This window comes from Cervus elaphus, chromosome 7 (assembly GCF_910594005.1).
Source record: "Cervus elaphus chromosome 7, mCerEla1.1, whole genome shotgun sequence".
NCBI classification, from domain to species: domain Eukaryota; kingdom Metazoa; phylum Chordata; class Mammalia; order Artiodactyla; family Cervidae; genus Cervus; species Cervus elaphus.
The window spans coordinates 14940971-14955207 of NC_057821.1; the positions used below are offsets into that span (position 1 = coordinate 14940971).

Genomic DNA, 14237 nt, shown 5'->3' on the forward strand with positions numbered 1-14237 from the left:
CTGAAGAGGGGACAGATGGATGTGAAAGAGGATCTGCATGGAAATGGCTCAGGGCAGGTAGCACCCAGTGTGACATTGGGGACCACTCTCCTTTTTGCTGGTGACCCAGATCTCTGGTCTGTTCTATTCCTGCTCTAAGGGCTTTTCAGATGATATGCTATCTCTGGCGCCCAGTATGGGGATGGCCCCTACATCTAGAAACTAGAGAGCCTTCTCATCTTCACCATGTGGGCGTTGGGTAGGCAGCTAAGGGAGTAGAGGGTTTAGAGAAAGCAGCAGGAGAAAGAACCTTTTATTGCCATTATGGTGGCAGGAGGGGGCATGCTTCCTAATTTATAGCTCTTTAAAGCACCACCCGAAATGTGGTCCATGGACCAGCAGCATCACATGGAAATTTGGAAATTCTGCTCACACTTTAATCCGCACATGAATTGCCTGAGGGTCTTACTAAAATGCGGATTCTAATTCGGAGTGAGCCCGAGAACCTATTTCATAGAAAACTTCCCAGTGCTGGTCCCTGGACCTAGAGAAAGATGGCAGGGGAGGAGGGAAGGATCGAGGCAGGTGGACTGACTGATAGCTCACAATCTTTGCCACCCCTGGAATTGGAGGCTTGGGGTGTTCCCCCTTCCTAAGGAAGGCTCAGAGCCCTGCAGCTGGCAAGAAGGGTGGGGGGTGGGGTGAGCCGGGATTCCTGACTCTCGTCCTGGCACAGGTCTGACCAGCCCTTGGCTCTCCCTCCTCAGGAGCTGGAATATCAGAAACGTCAGGTGCGGGATCCGAATGACAAGTTTGTCCCGGTCATGAGCGACTTCATCACGGTCTCCAGCTTTAGCTTCTCAGAGCTGGAGGACCAGCTCAATGAAGCCAGGGCCAAGGTAAGGGGGCCCCAAGCCCACAGGTTGACCCCACCCTGACTCCTCTCCACCTGCACCACTCCCACCACAGAGGGCCCAGAGGGGGACACCCAGAGGCACAGAGCTTTGAGGAGAAACCCTGTCCTCACTCCTGCAAGAAAAGCAACTCTGTTGTAAAACTTACCATCCGTGACCAGTGTCAGGCACCTTGTTGAGTGTTTTCCACCATCTGCCTCACCACCCACCTTATGGGTCTGTTGAAGGGGTACTGTCCTATTTGACAGATGTGCGAGATCCGGCGAGGTTAAGTAACTTGCCCAAGGTTGCCCGGCTGTGTTAGACAGAGTTGGGTTGAGAAGCCTGACTTCGGAGCTCAGCTTCGCTCTCAGTTGTTCTGCCTCTCCCGCAGGCATGCCCCTGGACCCCTGCTGCGAGAGTCTTATTGAGATGTGGGTCCTCATTCAAGGTCTGGGGTGGGGCCGAAGATTCAGCCTTCTAACCAGCTTCTGGGAGATGCCCGTGCTGCCAGTCCAAGGAGCACGCTTAAGAGTTGCAAGGGCTGTCTTAGAGGGTTTTCAGCAGGTTGAATTAGAGACATAGCCGTCAGTAAACAGTGCCGGGCACGTGGCTAGCGCTCCACATCACTAACTCATTGAACTCCCCCAACATCATGAAGTAGTCCTGTTATCCCCATTTTACAGATGAGGAAACTGAGGCACAGAGTGGTTAAACAACTAACCCAATAGCTAGATGATCTGACATCCTTTTGGGTTCTAACCAGGCAGGTCCTGGCCTGTGGATGTGCTTCCCTGACTCTGTAGCTCCTGATCCTGTATCTACACCCTAACAGACCCAGAGGTGGCTTGGGTCCCTTACCTCTGGCAGATGTTAAGCCTTCCCTTCAGCCTTGCCATTAACCCCTGATGACAATGAGGGTCTCCCCTCTCTCGTCCTACCCCCACCGTCCAAGCCCAAGGTCCTCCACCTGGATGAGCTCTGCTGTGGCTGGAACCCACCTGCCCCACTGGGCTCGGGTGGGGGACTCTCCATCAACCCTTCTCTCCCAACAGTTCTCCAAGGCCCTGACGCACTTTGGGGAGCAGGACAGCAAGATGCAGCCGGACGAGTTCTTCGGCATCTTTGACACCTTCCTGCAGGCCTTCGCGGAGGCCCGGCAGGACCTGGAGGCCATGCGCAGGAGGAAGGAGGAGGAGGAGCGGAGGGCGCGCATGGAGGCCATGGTAAGGGTGCCAGCGCGAGAGCGGGCCGGGCCGGGCGCGGGGGCGCGCGCACTGGGAGCGGGAGGCTCGGGGCGCCCCGGGGGCCAGGGGGCAGACGCAGCCCAGGCGTCAGTCACCCCGTGACTGCCAGCCCCTCATCTTCCTCCTCGCCTCCCCCCCCCCCCCCCCCCAGCTGAAGGAGCAGCGGGAACGTGAGCGGTGGCAGCGGCAGCGGAAGGTGCACGCGGGCAGCGCGCTGGAGGAAGGCGGCGAGTTTGACGACCTGGTGTCGGCCCTGCGCTCTGGAGAAGTTTTCGACAAGGACTTGTGCAAACTCAAACGCAGCCGCAAGCGATCAGGGAGCCAGGCCCTGGAAGCCACCCGGGAGCGGGCGATAAACAGGCTAAATTATTGACCCGAGGACTGGCCAGCAGCGGGAGACTGGGAGACAGGGATGGGCCCCCCACCCCGAGGGGGCGAGTGGAGGAGGCGCTAGAGTGATACTTACACCAAGTGCTGGGCTTAGAGCCCTGGGCTGGGTCCTGGGGGCAGGGCTGTGTGTGGCAGGACCCGGGTGTCTCCCCACCTGAAGGGGTTCCCCTCATCTCCACTTCCCATTATTCTTCCTGCACCCCGGCCCCAGGGGTCACTCTCCTGAGACTGACTTGGACATCCCTGGCCAGCCCCAGCCCCAGCTGAAGGGGCCCTGTTTCCCACCCTTCAGCATGGGCACCTGTGTGTGGGCACAGAGCTGTTCCTGATCTAGACTGGAGAGAGGTCCACAGACCGTGTCCAGATTTCCCATGCCATGGGGAGTTAACAGTGGGCTGGGGGCACCCAGGCCCCCATCTCTCAAGAGTAGGGTTAATGGAACATTGATCTGGGGTGAAGTATCCTATCAAATGGAAGAGGCATTAGAGATGCCAGCTATGTGTTCCGGAAAAAATAGTGCTGGGAGGATGCTGCGGGGACCAAGTCATCACGACAGGGTGGCAGTGCCTGTTTCCTAGATCACAAGTCCGCTGGCCCCTCTCTGGCATGTCATAAGTCTCTTTCCCTTCCTTGGTGCCATCTCCAGTCTACTAATCCAGAATTTCAAAACTCCCCTTTGGGTTCCCATGACCATAGCTCACTATCAGGTATTTGATGGATCTGGTAAGGGTTCACGAAAGACCCCATTCATCACTGCACCTTGGATGCTGGGCACAGGGATCCTGGAACAGAACTCTCCTTCCCCACCCTGACCTGGTACACCCTGATCGTTGTCTTGGAGACAGTGACCTCACAGGTTGGCTGGGGGTTCCAGAGGCCAGCGCTTGAATGGCTAGGTTCACCCTAGTGCTCCTGGGTCACCAACGTCACTTAGAGCCTGCGCTTCTCTTAACATCTGCAGTGAGCTCCTGCTCTGTTCAGCCTGCATGGGACTGCTTTAAACTGCCTGTATCTGGCTGAGGCTGGTCCTGGGGCATCGGTTCCTGAGAGGGTCCCAAGGGCAAGGGCTACCCCTCTGCCACCTCTAAGGGGGTAGAGGGCCCCCCCGGCCATCAGCGGCATTCAGACATAGGGCACAGCAGAACAAGGCAGGAGAAGCCAGCGAAGTACCCTGCCCAGTGGAGCCAATGGTGGAAAGCTGAGGGGGTCCCACTCGCCCATTTCTGGTGCCTGATTTGGTCCACCTGACTTCCAGGGAGCCCATTCTGGTTCTCCTGTCCACACTCACCTTCATTCTGTCCATCTAGAACTGTCCTCGTGGGGCAGGATGATGACTGGTATCTATAGTTTTCTCTCGTAAAAGGACGGAGGGTAAGCCCAACACCAGCAAGGTTCATACTTTTAATACATTTCCTATCTCCTAGAATTAACCCCTCATCCTCAGTGTCGGACACCTGCCTGATCCTCCCCCTCACCTCCCCAATCAACAGGCTCCCTGCCCTTCCCCTTCTGAGTCTCACCTCCGACCTCCTCCAGCTCAGGGTTATTGCCAGTGGACAGACTGGTGGGCTGGGGCCCACTCTTCAGCTGCCTTTTCTGGCGGTGGAACCAGAGTAGCTGCAGGGTAGGGGAGAAACACAGGGTTGGTGAGCCCAGCACGTGTTGGTTTGAGGGGGAGGGACTGGAGTAAGTGTGTGTGTGACGGGGACAGGTGTGAAAAGGCCACTGGAGTCCATGTGAGGGCCAGGGGAAGGCCTCCAGGAAGACTGGCCACAGAGCAATGTATCCACGAGCCCCCACTGTTAAGAAGCTGGCGCTGGGGTGATGGGAAGGTTGTGGTGAGGGCCTCTTAAGGCCCTCCCCGAGCCTGGCCAGGCCGGAGTCCGCCTCACCCATGGGGGCAGGGAGGCCTCCGCTTCTATGCAGCAGGCCCATCCAGATCCCAGTGTTCCCACCCACCATGCAAGACTAGATACGCACCAGGAAAAGAAGGGATAATGGAAGCGTTTGGCAAGACACGTTGGGAATCACAGAAAAAGCACAGTTTGGTTTAACTGTTTACAGAGGACACATATATTGTTCCAGGGCTCAGGCGTCTCACTTCTAAAGGTTTTGCCTTCTCTATTTATTATTTTCTAGATCTGGCCAGTGGCTCTGACACCAGACGCTGCTGTAGCCAGATGGCCAACAGTGCCTTGGACCGTGGACCATCATGGCCGACTCAGCAAGAAGGGCAGGTGCCTTAGAGACGGCCGAGTTGGTCCTCGATAGACTACGTGTTTACGCCTGTTATATTTGTTCCTTGGTCATTCCCCCATGCCCTTCCCGCCCCCCCCCCCCCACCACCTGCCACCTATGGGTTAATTTCTCTAGCTGTCTTATTTCGTGTCCAGTGTAAAATTCCAATTAACCTGATGCAACCTGTCCCTTTCTCAGCAGCAGCACCCACTGCCCACCCCCTCCTCTCAGAGATGGAAGTAGGGTGTGTTTAGGGCGGCAGGAGGAGAAAATTCTCCAGGTGGATGGGGAAGGGTCTGATCCAGGCTTCACCCTCCCACTTTGCACCCACTGGTGGGGGGCGGGGAGCATGACCATCTCCCCCACTTCTACCACCTCCACACCAAGGCTGTTCTCACCAGCTCTTTCAGACGACAGATGAGGCTAATGTACAAAATCTGCAGTGTCCTTTTCGCCTGCACCTTTTTTTTATAAGAATATATTGTAATACTAAAAAATATTAAATCCGTACCACCCTCACTAGCCTGCCTTGAAACCTGTGCCCCCTTCCCAGGTGGGGGTTTGAGATTGCTAGGGAGGGGGCAGAGCCCGTGGGGTGCTGGGACCAGATCCTACCAGTGCTGGGAGCACCGACTGTTCCAGACTCAGGGATTCCGCAAGCCGGTTCAACATCGTACAGTACCTTGAGATCAGCCAAGGTGGGAGGACTTGGAAAAGAAAAGGTCAGTTTCCACGGTTTAAGAGCTGGGTGGCTGTTAATGGTTTGCCAGCAGACCTGGGTGTAGGGCAGACGGGAGGCAGGTAAAGTGGGGTGAGAGGGCGGGTCACACTAAGACGAGAACCAGAGGAACCTACCCACGTCGAGAGAGCCCAGCGAGCGCGTCCGGTGTTTTGGGGGGGATGTGAAAACCAGGAGTCTCTAACTGCACCCCCGACCTCTATCGGTGACAGAAGGCGCTTCGGACGCCCCCAGCTGACGGTGCTATGGGAGACGCTGCATCTCCATGCCTCCCACTCCGTGCCTCCCTTCTCCCCCAGGGAAGGCGGGGGCACGTGGAGAGCATGCCTCTTGACTTTTCCAGCATCTCTGGGGTTCCTCTTCCCCCAGGGGGCACGGCTTTGGGCCGCTGGGGAGACCCGACATCACGGCTCCGTGCCCTCAGCACAGACAGTCCTCACTCCCACATCTCCAAAGCTGGAATCGTGGCTTTATTTTGTGCACAGTGAGGGTGAAGTCAAGCTCCACCGCTCCTCCCCGCCTGGTGTGTCCCAGGATGAGGGCGTACAGGAGGTGTGCTCGGTCAGGAGGCCTCGGGGCTGTGGCCCATGGGGGATACTGCTCAGGAGGAGGAGGGGCCAAGGCAAGAAGCTGCAGGACGGTACAACTGATAAGCTGGAAGCCTGTCTGATGGGACAGACTCAGGCAATGGGAGGGGGATAACCTGCTTTTTCGAGGGAGCACGGCAGAGAGGCCAGGGCTGTAGTTAAAGAGAAGTGATCCATTCCTAGGACGAGCCACGCTCCCTTCCTCAGAGTGGGTTTCTCTGCTTATGAGCCCTTGTTCCTCCTGGGAAAAGGAGGAGAAGAGAAAACCCACTCAAGAAGTGGAGGTCATGGGCTCGACTGTCTCCAAGAGTTCACAAGTCACACTGTGATTATCTAGCAAGGTTAGATAACCCTCCCAGGCACAACCTTAGGGTCCAGGAAGGCTGAAGGGCCTGCTGGTTTCCTCTTGGAAGACAGGAAACCCTGAAGGTCAGTGAAGGTCATCTAGCAGTGAAGGGGTGGGCTGGCTTCAGGTTCCTACCGGCTGAAGGTAACTGGTAAAAGGAACTTGACCTCTTTCCCTTGGGTTGAAATCGCATCCCATTGCTTGACCTTGCCAGCCTGGGGGTGAGAGCAGGGGCAGGAGCTCTACGTTCGGTGGAAGTCCCCTCGCTGACCCCCGGTCTTGCTAACGAGCTTGATCTCTGCCAACACGATGTCCCTGCTGACGGCCTTGCACATGTCATACAAGGTGAGGGCGGCCACAGCAGCGGAGGTCAGTGCCTCCATCTCCACCCCGGTGGGGCCACGGGCCCGGCAAGATGCCTGGATCACCGCGGCGTGGCGCGTGCGGTCCAGCTCCAGCCGCACCTGGACATGGCTCAGGGCCACGGGGTGGCAGAGAGGGATCAGCTGGCTGGTCAGCTTGGCCGCCTGGATGCCTGCCAGCTGGGCCACCGCCAGGGCATCTCCTTTCTTGAGCTGGTTCTCCTGGATGAGCTTGAAGGCCATGGGCCCCAGGAGGACCACGGCCGAGGCCACGGCCACCCGCTCTGTGTCTGGCTTCCTGCCTACGTCCACCATAGCCATCCGTCCTTCTGTGTCCACGTGGGTCAGTTGGTCAGAGGCTGGCAGAGGTCCTGAGGCAGCAGCAGGAGCCCGGGGCTCTGCTGGGCTAAGGCACTTTGGGTTGGCATCTGAGTCCAGGTGGGAACTGAAGTGTCTCTGAGGGAGGCTGGCCCCCAGCCACTGCTGGGCAACAAGAGGGGCCTGAGGGACCCCGCCTCCTTTCCATAAAGTCACCATCTGGCTGGAGAAATTCACTCTGCGTCTCAGAACCTGAACACCGAGAGAGTTCCTGAAAGTGCTTGGAAGGGCTGGTGGGGAATCTTGGTGCATCAAAAATAACTCTAGAATGAAGATGGAAGAGGAGACTCAGTCTGAAAGGGTCTTTTGCAAAACCACCTCCTTCCCCAACTCTCTCCCCACCCCACCCCGAGTTTCCCCATTCATGTTAGGGAACGTGGAATGAAGGGCAAAGAGCACAGTGAGAAGACAGAAAACAGAAGATCCACAGAGGAGGCGTCCCCAGAATATAAGTATGCAGGCTTCCTCACCAGGAGGTACAGACAGCAAGGGTCCCAGGGTCTCTACCTGTCCTGCAGTGGAGGGTGGGGGTGCTCCCACCTGAAGCCTTGATCACATGACCACTCTGTCCCTTCATTTTCTTAAAACTATAGCCAGGCCTCAGCCTGATTTACCAATTAGTTACTCTCATCTTCAAAGTTTCCAGGAAGGGCTAACAGTAATCATCTGCTTTGCAGACAAGATTCTAAGGGAAATAATGAATCTGTTTCAATGACATCTCAAGCACATCAGAAGTGCACACGAAGCCACAGGCTGATTCACATGGTCCCAGGGGCCTCAGGGACCTTGTAGGCTCTTGTTACTCAAAGGGTGGTCCAGGGACCAGCACCATCTGAGAACTGTTAGAGACACAGCCTAGACCTCTCAAATCCAAGTCTGAAACAACAAGATCCCTACGGGATTCAAATGCGTGTGAAAGTCGAGAGGCCCTGTTCTGGACAACTCCCAGTTTTATGCAAAATGAGACCACTTTAGTTACTCTATATCCTTGACAGTAACCTTACTCCTTGTGAATCAATCAGGTCTCCCAACTCCCAGCCTTCCAACATGCTCCGGGTCCCCTAACTTGTCAGTGTCACAGATACAACCTCCCTCGGTGGGAGGGCGGGGGTGGCTATCCAGGCATCCCCCACTCTCTGCCATCAAGACGTGTCAGGCTGGGTCAAGGCCCAACACAGGAGGAGGAGGACGTGGAGGTGAGGGCAGAAGACAGGTGACACAGCTTTCCTCCCAATGGCACACTGTGGTGCGGGAGGCTGGTGTGGTCCCTGGGCTGCCTCAGGGCACTGGCTGGCTCTGCTCCAAGCGCTGAAGAAAAGAACCCCTGCCCCTGGCTGTTCTCTCTGCCTTCTCTTGCTTAGGGCACGATTCTCTTGCTTAGTGGCCCAGATCTGCCTGTGGCCAAGGGGGTGAGGCCTCCCCTGCTCTAGCCTGGGCATGTGCTAGCGGGGTGATAGCATCCCTAAAGCTCCTCGTGGAGCGGCCCAGTCCCCAGGGTTGGAGCCCATATGCAGCTCAATAACAAGATGCTTCTGCTTGAAGCATCCTATGCACTGGAGAGACACCCTGCTGCTGCTGCTAAGTCACTTCAGTCGTGTCCGACTCTGTGCAACCCCATAGACGGCAGCCCACCAGGCTCCTCCATCCCTGGACTTCTCCAGGCAAAGATACTGGAGTGGGTTGCCATTTCCTTCTCCAATGCATGCATGCATGCTAAGCCGCTTCAGTCATGTCCAACTCTATGTAACCCTATGGACAGCAGCCCACCAGGCTCCTCTGTCCACAGGATTCTCTAGGCAAGAATAGTGGAGTGGGTTGCCATTTCCTTCTCCTAGAGACACCCTGGACACATACATAAGTTCCTGGGAGTTCCGGAATTAGGTAGTTGCGATCCTGGCTACGTCCTTCATGGAAAGCTGAGCAATACGCTTGCTTAGCTGCCAAAGCTCTGCCCAGCACAGAGACATAACAACACATGGACCAGTGGCACTGATGGTCCACACACTCATGGCCTGGTCCACGGGGCAGAAGGGAAGGGACAGACAATGACTGCATCCGAGCGGGGAGATCCCAGAGCCGAGGACAGGTCTCTGTCTTAACCAGAAGCTCCACTCTCAGGGGACAACTAACGCAGTGATCATAAACTTTAGGGCCCCTCCACTCCCAGCCTGATCTCTTGTGAGACAGAATGATGACTTCTGTGGACGTGTAGTGAGGGGGAGTTGTGGAAGGGAAGAAAAGAAGCAGTAAAGGCTGGAAGGGGCAGGAAAAGATGAAGGATGAGAACCTCAGGATAAAGTGCAGGATCTGAGGAGGGGGTTGCCTTATGGCAGGGGCCCTGCCCCAGGGGACCCCCAATGACAAGGGTGCGTGGTTACGTACTGATGGTCACCCACCGATGAGGATCATGGGCCGGTTCTTCATCTGGGAGATAGTGAACATGCCTGGAGTGAGGGGAGGGTAGGAGAGGAGAGTAGGGACGGGGGTAGAAAGAGGGCAGGGGAGAGAGTTCACTGAACGCATGATGGACACAGTGGTGTGACAGCCGCGGGCCCACGCCCTCACCTACATGCACCCCAACAAAGACCCCGGCAGGACACTGCAAGGTCGCCCATGACAGAGCCCAGAACACAATCTGGGTGCCCGGATCCCGCCTTAGTAGAAGACAATGTGTGGGATGACAGAGAGGCAATGACACCCCTCTTTTTCCCCCACCCGATGAAAATGGCCCCAGAGCATCTGGGGTCCCCTGTCTTGCACAGGCTCTGCTGGGCCAAGAAGCATCACCACACCCCAAGTCAAGAGGTCCAACAGGAGTGATGGAGAGCACAGACCACACGGGGTCCCCAGGCTGCCCCTCATCCTCCTGCCCCAAAACTACAGACCTCCCTCCTGCTACCGACAGCCCACTCGCTACCCAGCCCGGCCTCCCTGCACCCTACCTGCGTGCTGCCGCTTCTTTCTGCCCACCGCAGCCCCGATGACCCTCAGCAGCTCCTCCTCGGAGGCCCCAGCCCGCAGGTGGTCCCGTAGAGACACCTCTGAGTTCCCGAAGAGGCAGACCTAGAGAGGGTCACACGGTGGGTGAGGCCAATGCACCCTCTGGATCCTGAGCCCTGGCCCCCATCCTTAGAGGAGTACCCCGCCCTGGCCTGAGCAGGAGGGCCTTCCACGGCTGGTCAGACTCCAAGCAAGATTTCCTGCAATGAGAGGCCGAAGGTGCTAGATGGAGTAGTCAGAGGGGCTGCAAGGGCAGGGAGCAAAACCAGACAAGGCCTGTGTCTGATTTCTAGTCATGCTTCTTTCAGCGCGTAGAGTGTGCTTTAAAAAAAAATTAATTAATTGCCAACAGAGACAGTGCATCAAAATCTAGATGCATACCTTCTCCTGAGACATTCCATGGAATGGCCTCTTTGCTGCCAGAAGAACAGATCCCAGAGAGGGGGAGCCACGTCCAAATGGTCTCCTGGGAGACCAGCAGGCACAGACCGTTTCCCCTCCATCCTCTCCCCGTCCCTTTGATCCTGGACCCTGCCCGCCTGCCCTGTCTGTCTGTGGGCCCTGACTGGTGGATGAACAGCAGAGGGCTGGTGGAGAGGGCATCCTGGGGTCAAACTTGATTCAACGCTCCCCTGCTTCTGAGCGCCCCTGCTCAGAGGGGGATGGGGTGGTCCCACAAAGCGAGATGCCTACTGCCTCCCATGAAGCCACATAAAGCCCCTGCGAAGTGCCAGCTCTGTACACGGCGCTCTAGACACAGGCACTGAAGCATCTTTGACAGACTGAGATGGTCGGAGGGGATGTGAACGAGCTCTCAGCGGAGGGCACAGCCACCTCCCCGTGCGGGCTGGTGCCCTCCTCGCTCCCCATCAGCCCCGAGGCTCCACTCTCTGCCCTTCTCTGCAGCCGTGGGGGGGCCCTCCAGCTGCCTTCTGCCCGGGGGACTGGCTGTTGGGAAGTCAGAAGGAGAGAGGAGAGAGAGGCCGCGCACTTCGGCAGTGGAACTTCCACCTACAGCCCCGGCCAGGCGGCCACTCTGCCAGGCTCCAGCTCTCCCAGGGCCCCAGGGACACCATCTCCTCCTGGGCCCCTTCCTCCCAGGGGTAGGACAGCAGTTTGCTGCGGCTCATCCAGTGCCTCAACACCCCTTAACAGGCCCCCGGAACCCTGCACTATAAACAGCCTATTCTTCACTTTCTGCTCAAAATCCTCACTCCACTTCCTGGGGCCGGAGCTGGGGCCGGGGCCGGAGGCTGACACAGTCATCATCTCTCATCTACAGCCCAGTCAGTCCTATGCCTCCAGCCCAGATAAGCCTTTGGTTTTGATTATTTTTTTTTTCGGCTGAGCCACGCCATGCAGTATGTAGGAGTTTATGGGGCTGTCTGCACTTCCCTTCCACCCCCAATCCAGTTCCCCAACCAGGGCTGAACCCTCAACCCTGCAGTAAAAGTGTGGAGTCCTAACCACTGGACCACCAGGGAATCCAGCCCCTGGCTTTATGACAGTCTGCCGCACAGCTCCGTTCTGATGTCCAACTTGATGGTCTAAACCCGCCCACCAGCACCCCCGCCCCCAACCAGGTCCCAGAGCCCCCCAGACACCCGGGCGCCCCTCTCTCCACCCCCACCTGCATCTCCAGGTTCTTTCTCTCTTCCTTCCCACCTTCACCTCAACTCTTACATGTTTGGAACTTCACTAAATGGCCATCTAACTGTCTTTCTATTTCCAAATTCAAGCTGGGGGTGATTCTTCCTAAAATACGAATGGGGCATCGGACCTCCACCTTGTACAGAAACTCTGCACAGCATCCTGCTGCCAACAGGACACGCTCTGTACCTTCGAAGGGGGCGCTCGAGCCCTCCACGTGGTCTCCCCAGAGCTGACCGAAGCCTGCCCTGGCCCAGTTAGGGTGAACCTCAGACATGCCTCCTCCCCCGCACCTGGAGGGAGGCCTGTCCAGCCGCTCATTTGACAAAGAATCACATGCTACCACCCTTAGCTCCTTGGTCTCAGAGGGAGCCTTTGTGCCCATAGAAAATGGGCCTGTCTGCGCCTCCCTTCCACCCCCTATGCCCAGCGCTGAACACACAGCACACAGCATGTGCTGCTTAGATATGAAGAACAGATGGTTTCAGGGACGAGCCGCTGGCCTGGTGGGAAGGGCAACTGGGGTGGGGGCTGGTGGTAAAAGGCACAATGATCCCTGCCTGGCCCCCTGCCTTCCATAGCACCGAGTCCTGGAGAGGGGCTCCCGATCAAGCAGAAGCGACTTCAAGAACCCAAGCAACAACGGAACCAGGGAGACAGTTCCATGGGAGCCACAAGTTCACCTCCATCTGCTGCTCTCATGACCCCCCTAAACCTGACACTATTTCATCATCACCCCCATGTACCCTGCGAGCCTCCTCCAATCAGGGGGCACGGCTGGGAAGGCACATACAGAGCGCAGAGGGGCGGGGGTCCCGCAGGGGAGGAGACACTCACCTTGAGGTTCCCGTCCGCCGTGATTCGCAGCCGGTTGCAGGTCCCACAGAAATGCTCAGACATAGACGTGATGAAGCTGACCTGGCCTCGGAAACCGGGGATTTTAAAGGCCTGTGGGCGGGCGCGGAGGAGGAGATGGGGGTGGGCCAGCTCTCCCTCTCTGACATCAGACCTGACACCATTTCCTCTCCGTGGGAGCCCTGAAGAAAGCCGCCTGCAAGGCCCTCAGACAACAGAAACCCTGAGCTCTCTGCCCACACCTGGCCTGCCCAAGATGAAGGCTCCTAAAGTTTCAGGGAACTGGGGGCAGCATGGCCAGAGACGGCCACGTGGGAGGGCCAGACAAGCTCCTGTCCACCACTTACTCTGGTGTGCCCCACAACAAGCTCCTTAACCCAGGTCAGGCCTTCCTGCCTGTCAGTGAAGCAGGGAGTCCGCTATGATAGCCGTGAATCACTTCCTGCTTAAAGAGCACTGTCCTATATCACCGACTCCACCCCCAGCGCAGCCCCTGCCAGCTCTCCCGTCCAAGGGTCTTAGGGTGGTGGCATGACCCTCTTTCCAGCCCCGGCCCCGCTGTCCTGCCCCCAACCTTGGCTGTGCTGGATTCCTCCTCGGGCAGCTTCTCCAGCTCCGGCCACTGCTGCTGGAGGGTGTCCAGCATCTCCTTATAGCTGACCATCTTCTTAAAGTTCCACTTGTTGCCTGTGTTGGGGGTGGCAGCCACTGAGTTGCACGCTATGGGGGTGCTGGGGCTTTAAGTTCACCCTCCCGCAGCCCAGGAACCAGCTCTCTGCCTCTGGGCCAGGACAGCACGAGGCTCAGCCTGAAATGGGGGGATGGAACCACACCTACGCTCTCCACGAGAAGCCTCTGGTCCCCGCCACGGGCCTGGTGCCAGCCAGACCCCTCCCCACCGTCCCTGGAGAAATTCCTACACGCACAGTGGGGTCTGAGGTCAGCAGCATCCACAAGGGTGGCCTGACCTTGTCTGCCCACTCAGCCCTTCCCAGGGTCCTTGGCAGTGCCCCCGCTGTGTTCTCAGCGAGGCCCTGGCCAGGCTCCGCGGACAGGCCTGGCCTCCTCTTCCCCCACCCACTCTGCCCTGTGGCACCCACTGACCGTCAAAGGGCATGTACTCGATGAAGCGCACGTCCAGGGGGAGGCCCTCAGTCAAGGCCACGAAGTCCAGGAGTTCGTCCTCGTTCAGGCCTCGCATCACCACGCAGTTCACCTTGTCGGGGAACGAGGGAACTGTGAGGGTTAGCCCTGTTCTTTCTCCGGGACGGAGGGCTGGTTCTGGCACCTGCCTTGGCTCTCCACCCAGGGTCCCATTCCTTGCAGCTCTCCCCCAGTTCTCCATGGGGGTGGAAGATCCCATGGGGTCACTGGTTTTCTCTCCTCTCTTGCGGGGAGCAGGGGCAAGGCTGGAGGAACTAGGCCAAAGGAAGTGGGGGCTACCCTGCAGCTGCTCTGGCCAGGGATGGAGGCTGTCTTGGAGGAGCCAGGAAGTCCTCACCTTCACGGGGCTGTAGCCCAGCTCGATGGCCTTGTGGATGCCCTCCATGACCTTGTGGAAGCCTGTGGGAAG

The 14237-nt window shown here is 57.7% G+C and overlaps 2 protein-coding genes across 8 annotated transcripts in view; one reads left to right on the forward strand and one right to left on the reverse strand.

Annotated features, from left to right (window-relative positions):
• DAAM2 (dishevelled associated activator of morphogenesis 2) overlaps positions 1-5266 on the forward strand; it is a 126907-nt gene extending 121641 nt beyond the window's left edge. For all 5 annotated transcript variants that reach the window (XM_043907376.1, XM_043907381.1, XM_043907379.1 and 2 more), the window contains 3 exons: positions 747-878; positions 1928-2098; positions 2271-5266. In XM_043907376.1, the coding sequence (XP_043763311.1) occupies positions 747-878; positions 1928-2098; positions 2271-2492 (525 nt within the window). In that variant the 3' untranslated portion in view covers positions 2493-5266. The remainder of the gene's footprint in view (positions 1-746; positions 879-1927; positions 2099-2270) is intronic.
• Positions 5267-5935: 669 nt separating this feature from the next.
• MOCS1 (molybdenum cofactor synthesis 1) overlaps positions 5936-14237 on the reverse strand; it is a 33675-nt gene continuing 25373 nt past the window's right edge. Inside the window, exons 5-11 of one of the 3 annotated variants that reach the window (XM_043907382.1) lie at positions 14166-14227; positions 13769-13880; positions 13239-13351; positions 12647-12757; positions 10102-10222; positions 9556-9603; positions 5936-7422 (exon numbers count right to left, since the gene is read on the reverse strand). In XM_043907382.1, coding sequence (XP_043763317.1) covers positions 6662-7422; positions 9556-9603; positions 10102-10222; positions 12647-12757; positions 13239-13351; positions 13769-13880; positions 14166-14227 — 1328 coding nt within the window. In that variant the 3' untranslated portion in view covers positions 5936-6661. Of the gene's footprint in view, positions 7423-9541; positions 9604-10101; positions 10223-12646; positions 12758-13238; positions 13352-13768; positions 13881-14165; positions 14228-14237 lie in introns of all 3 variants that reach the window. The other 2 variants (XM_043907384.1, XM_043907383.1) reach the window with 2 other exon arrangements.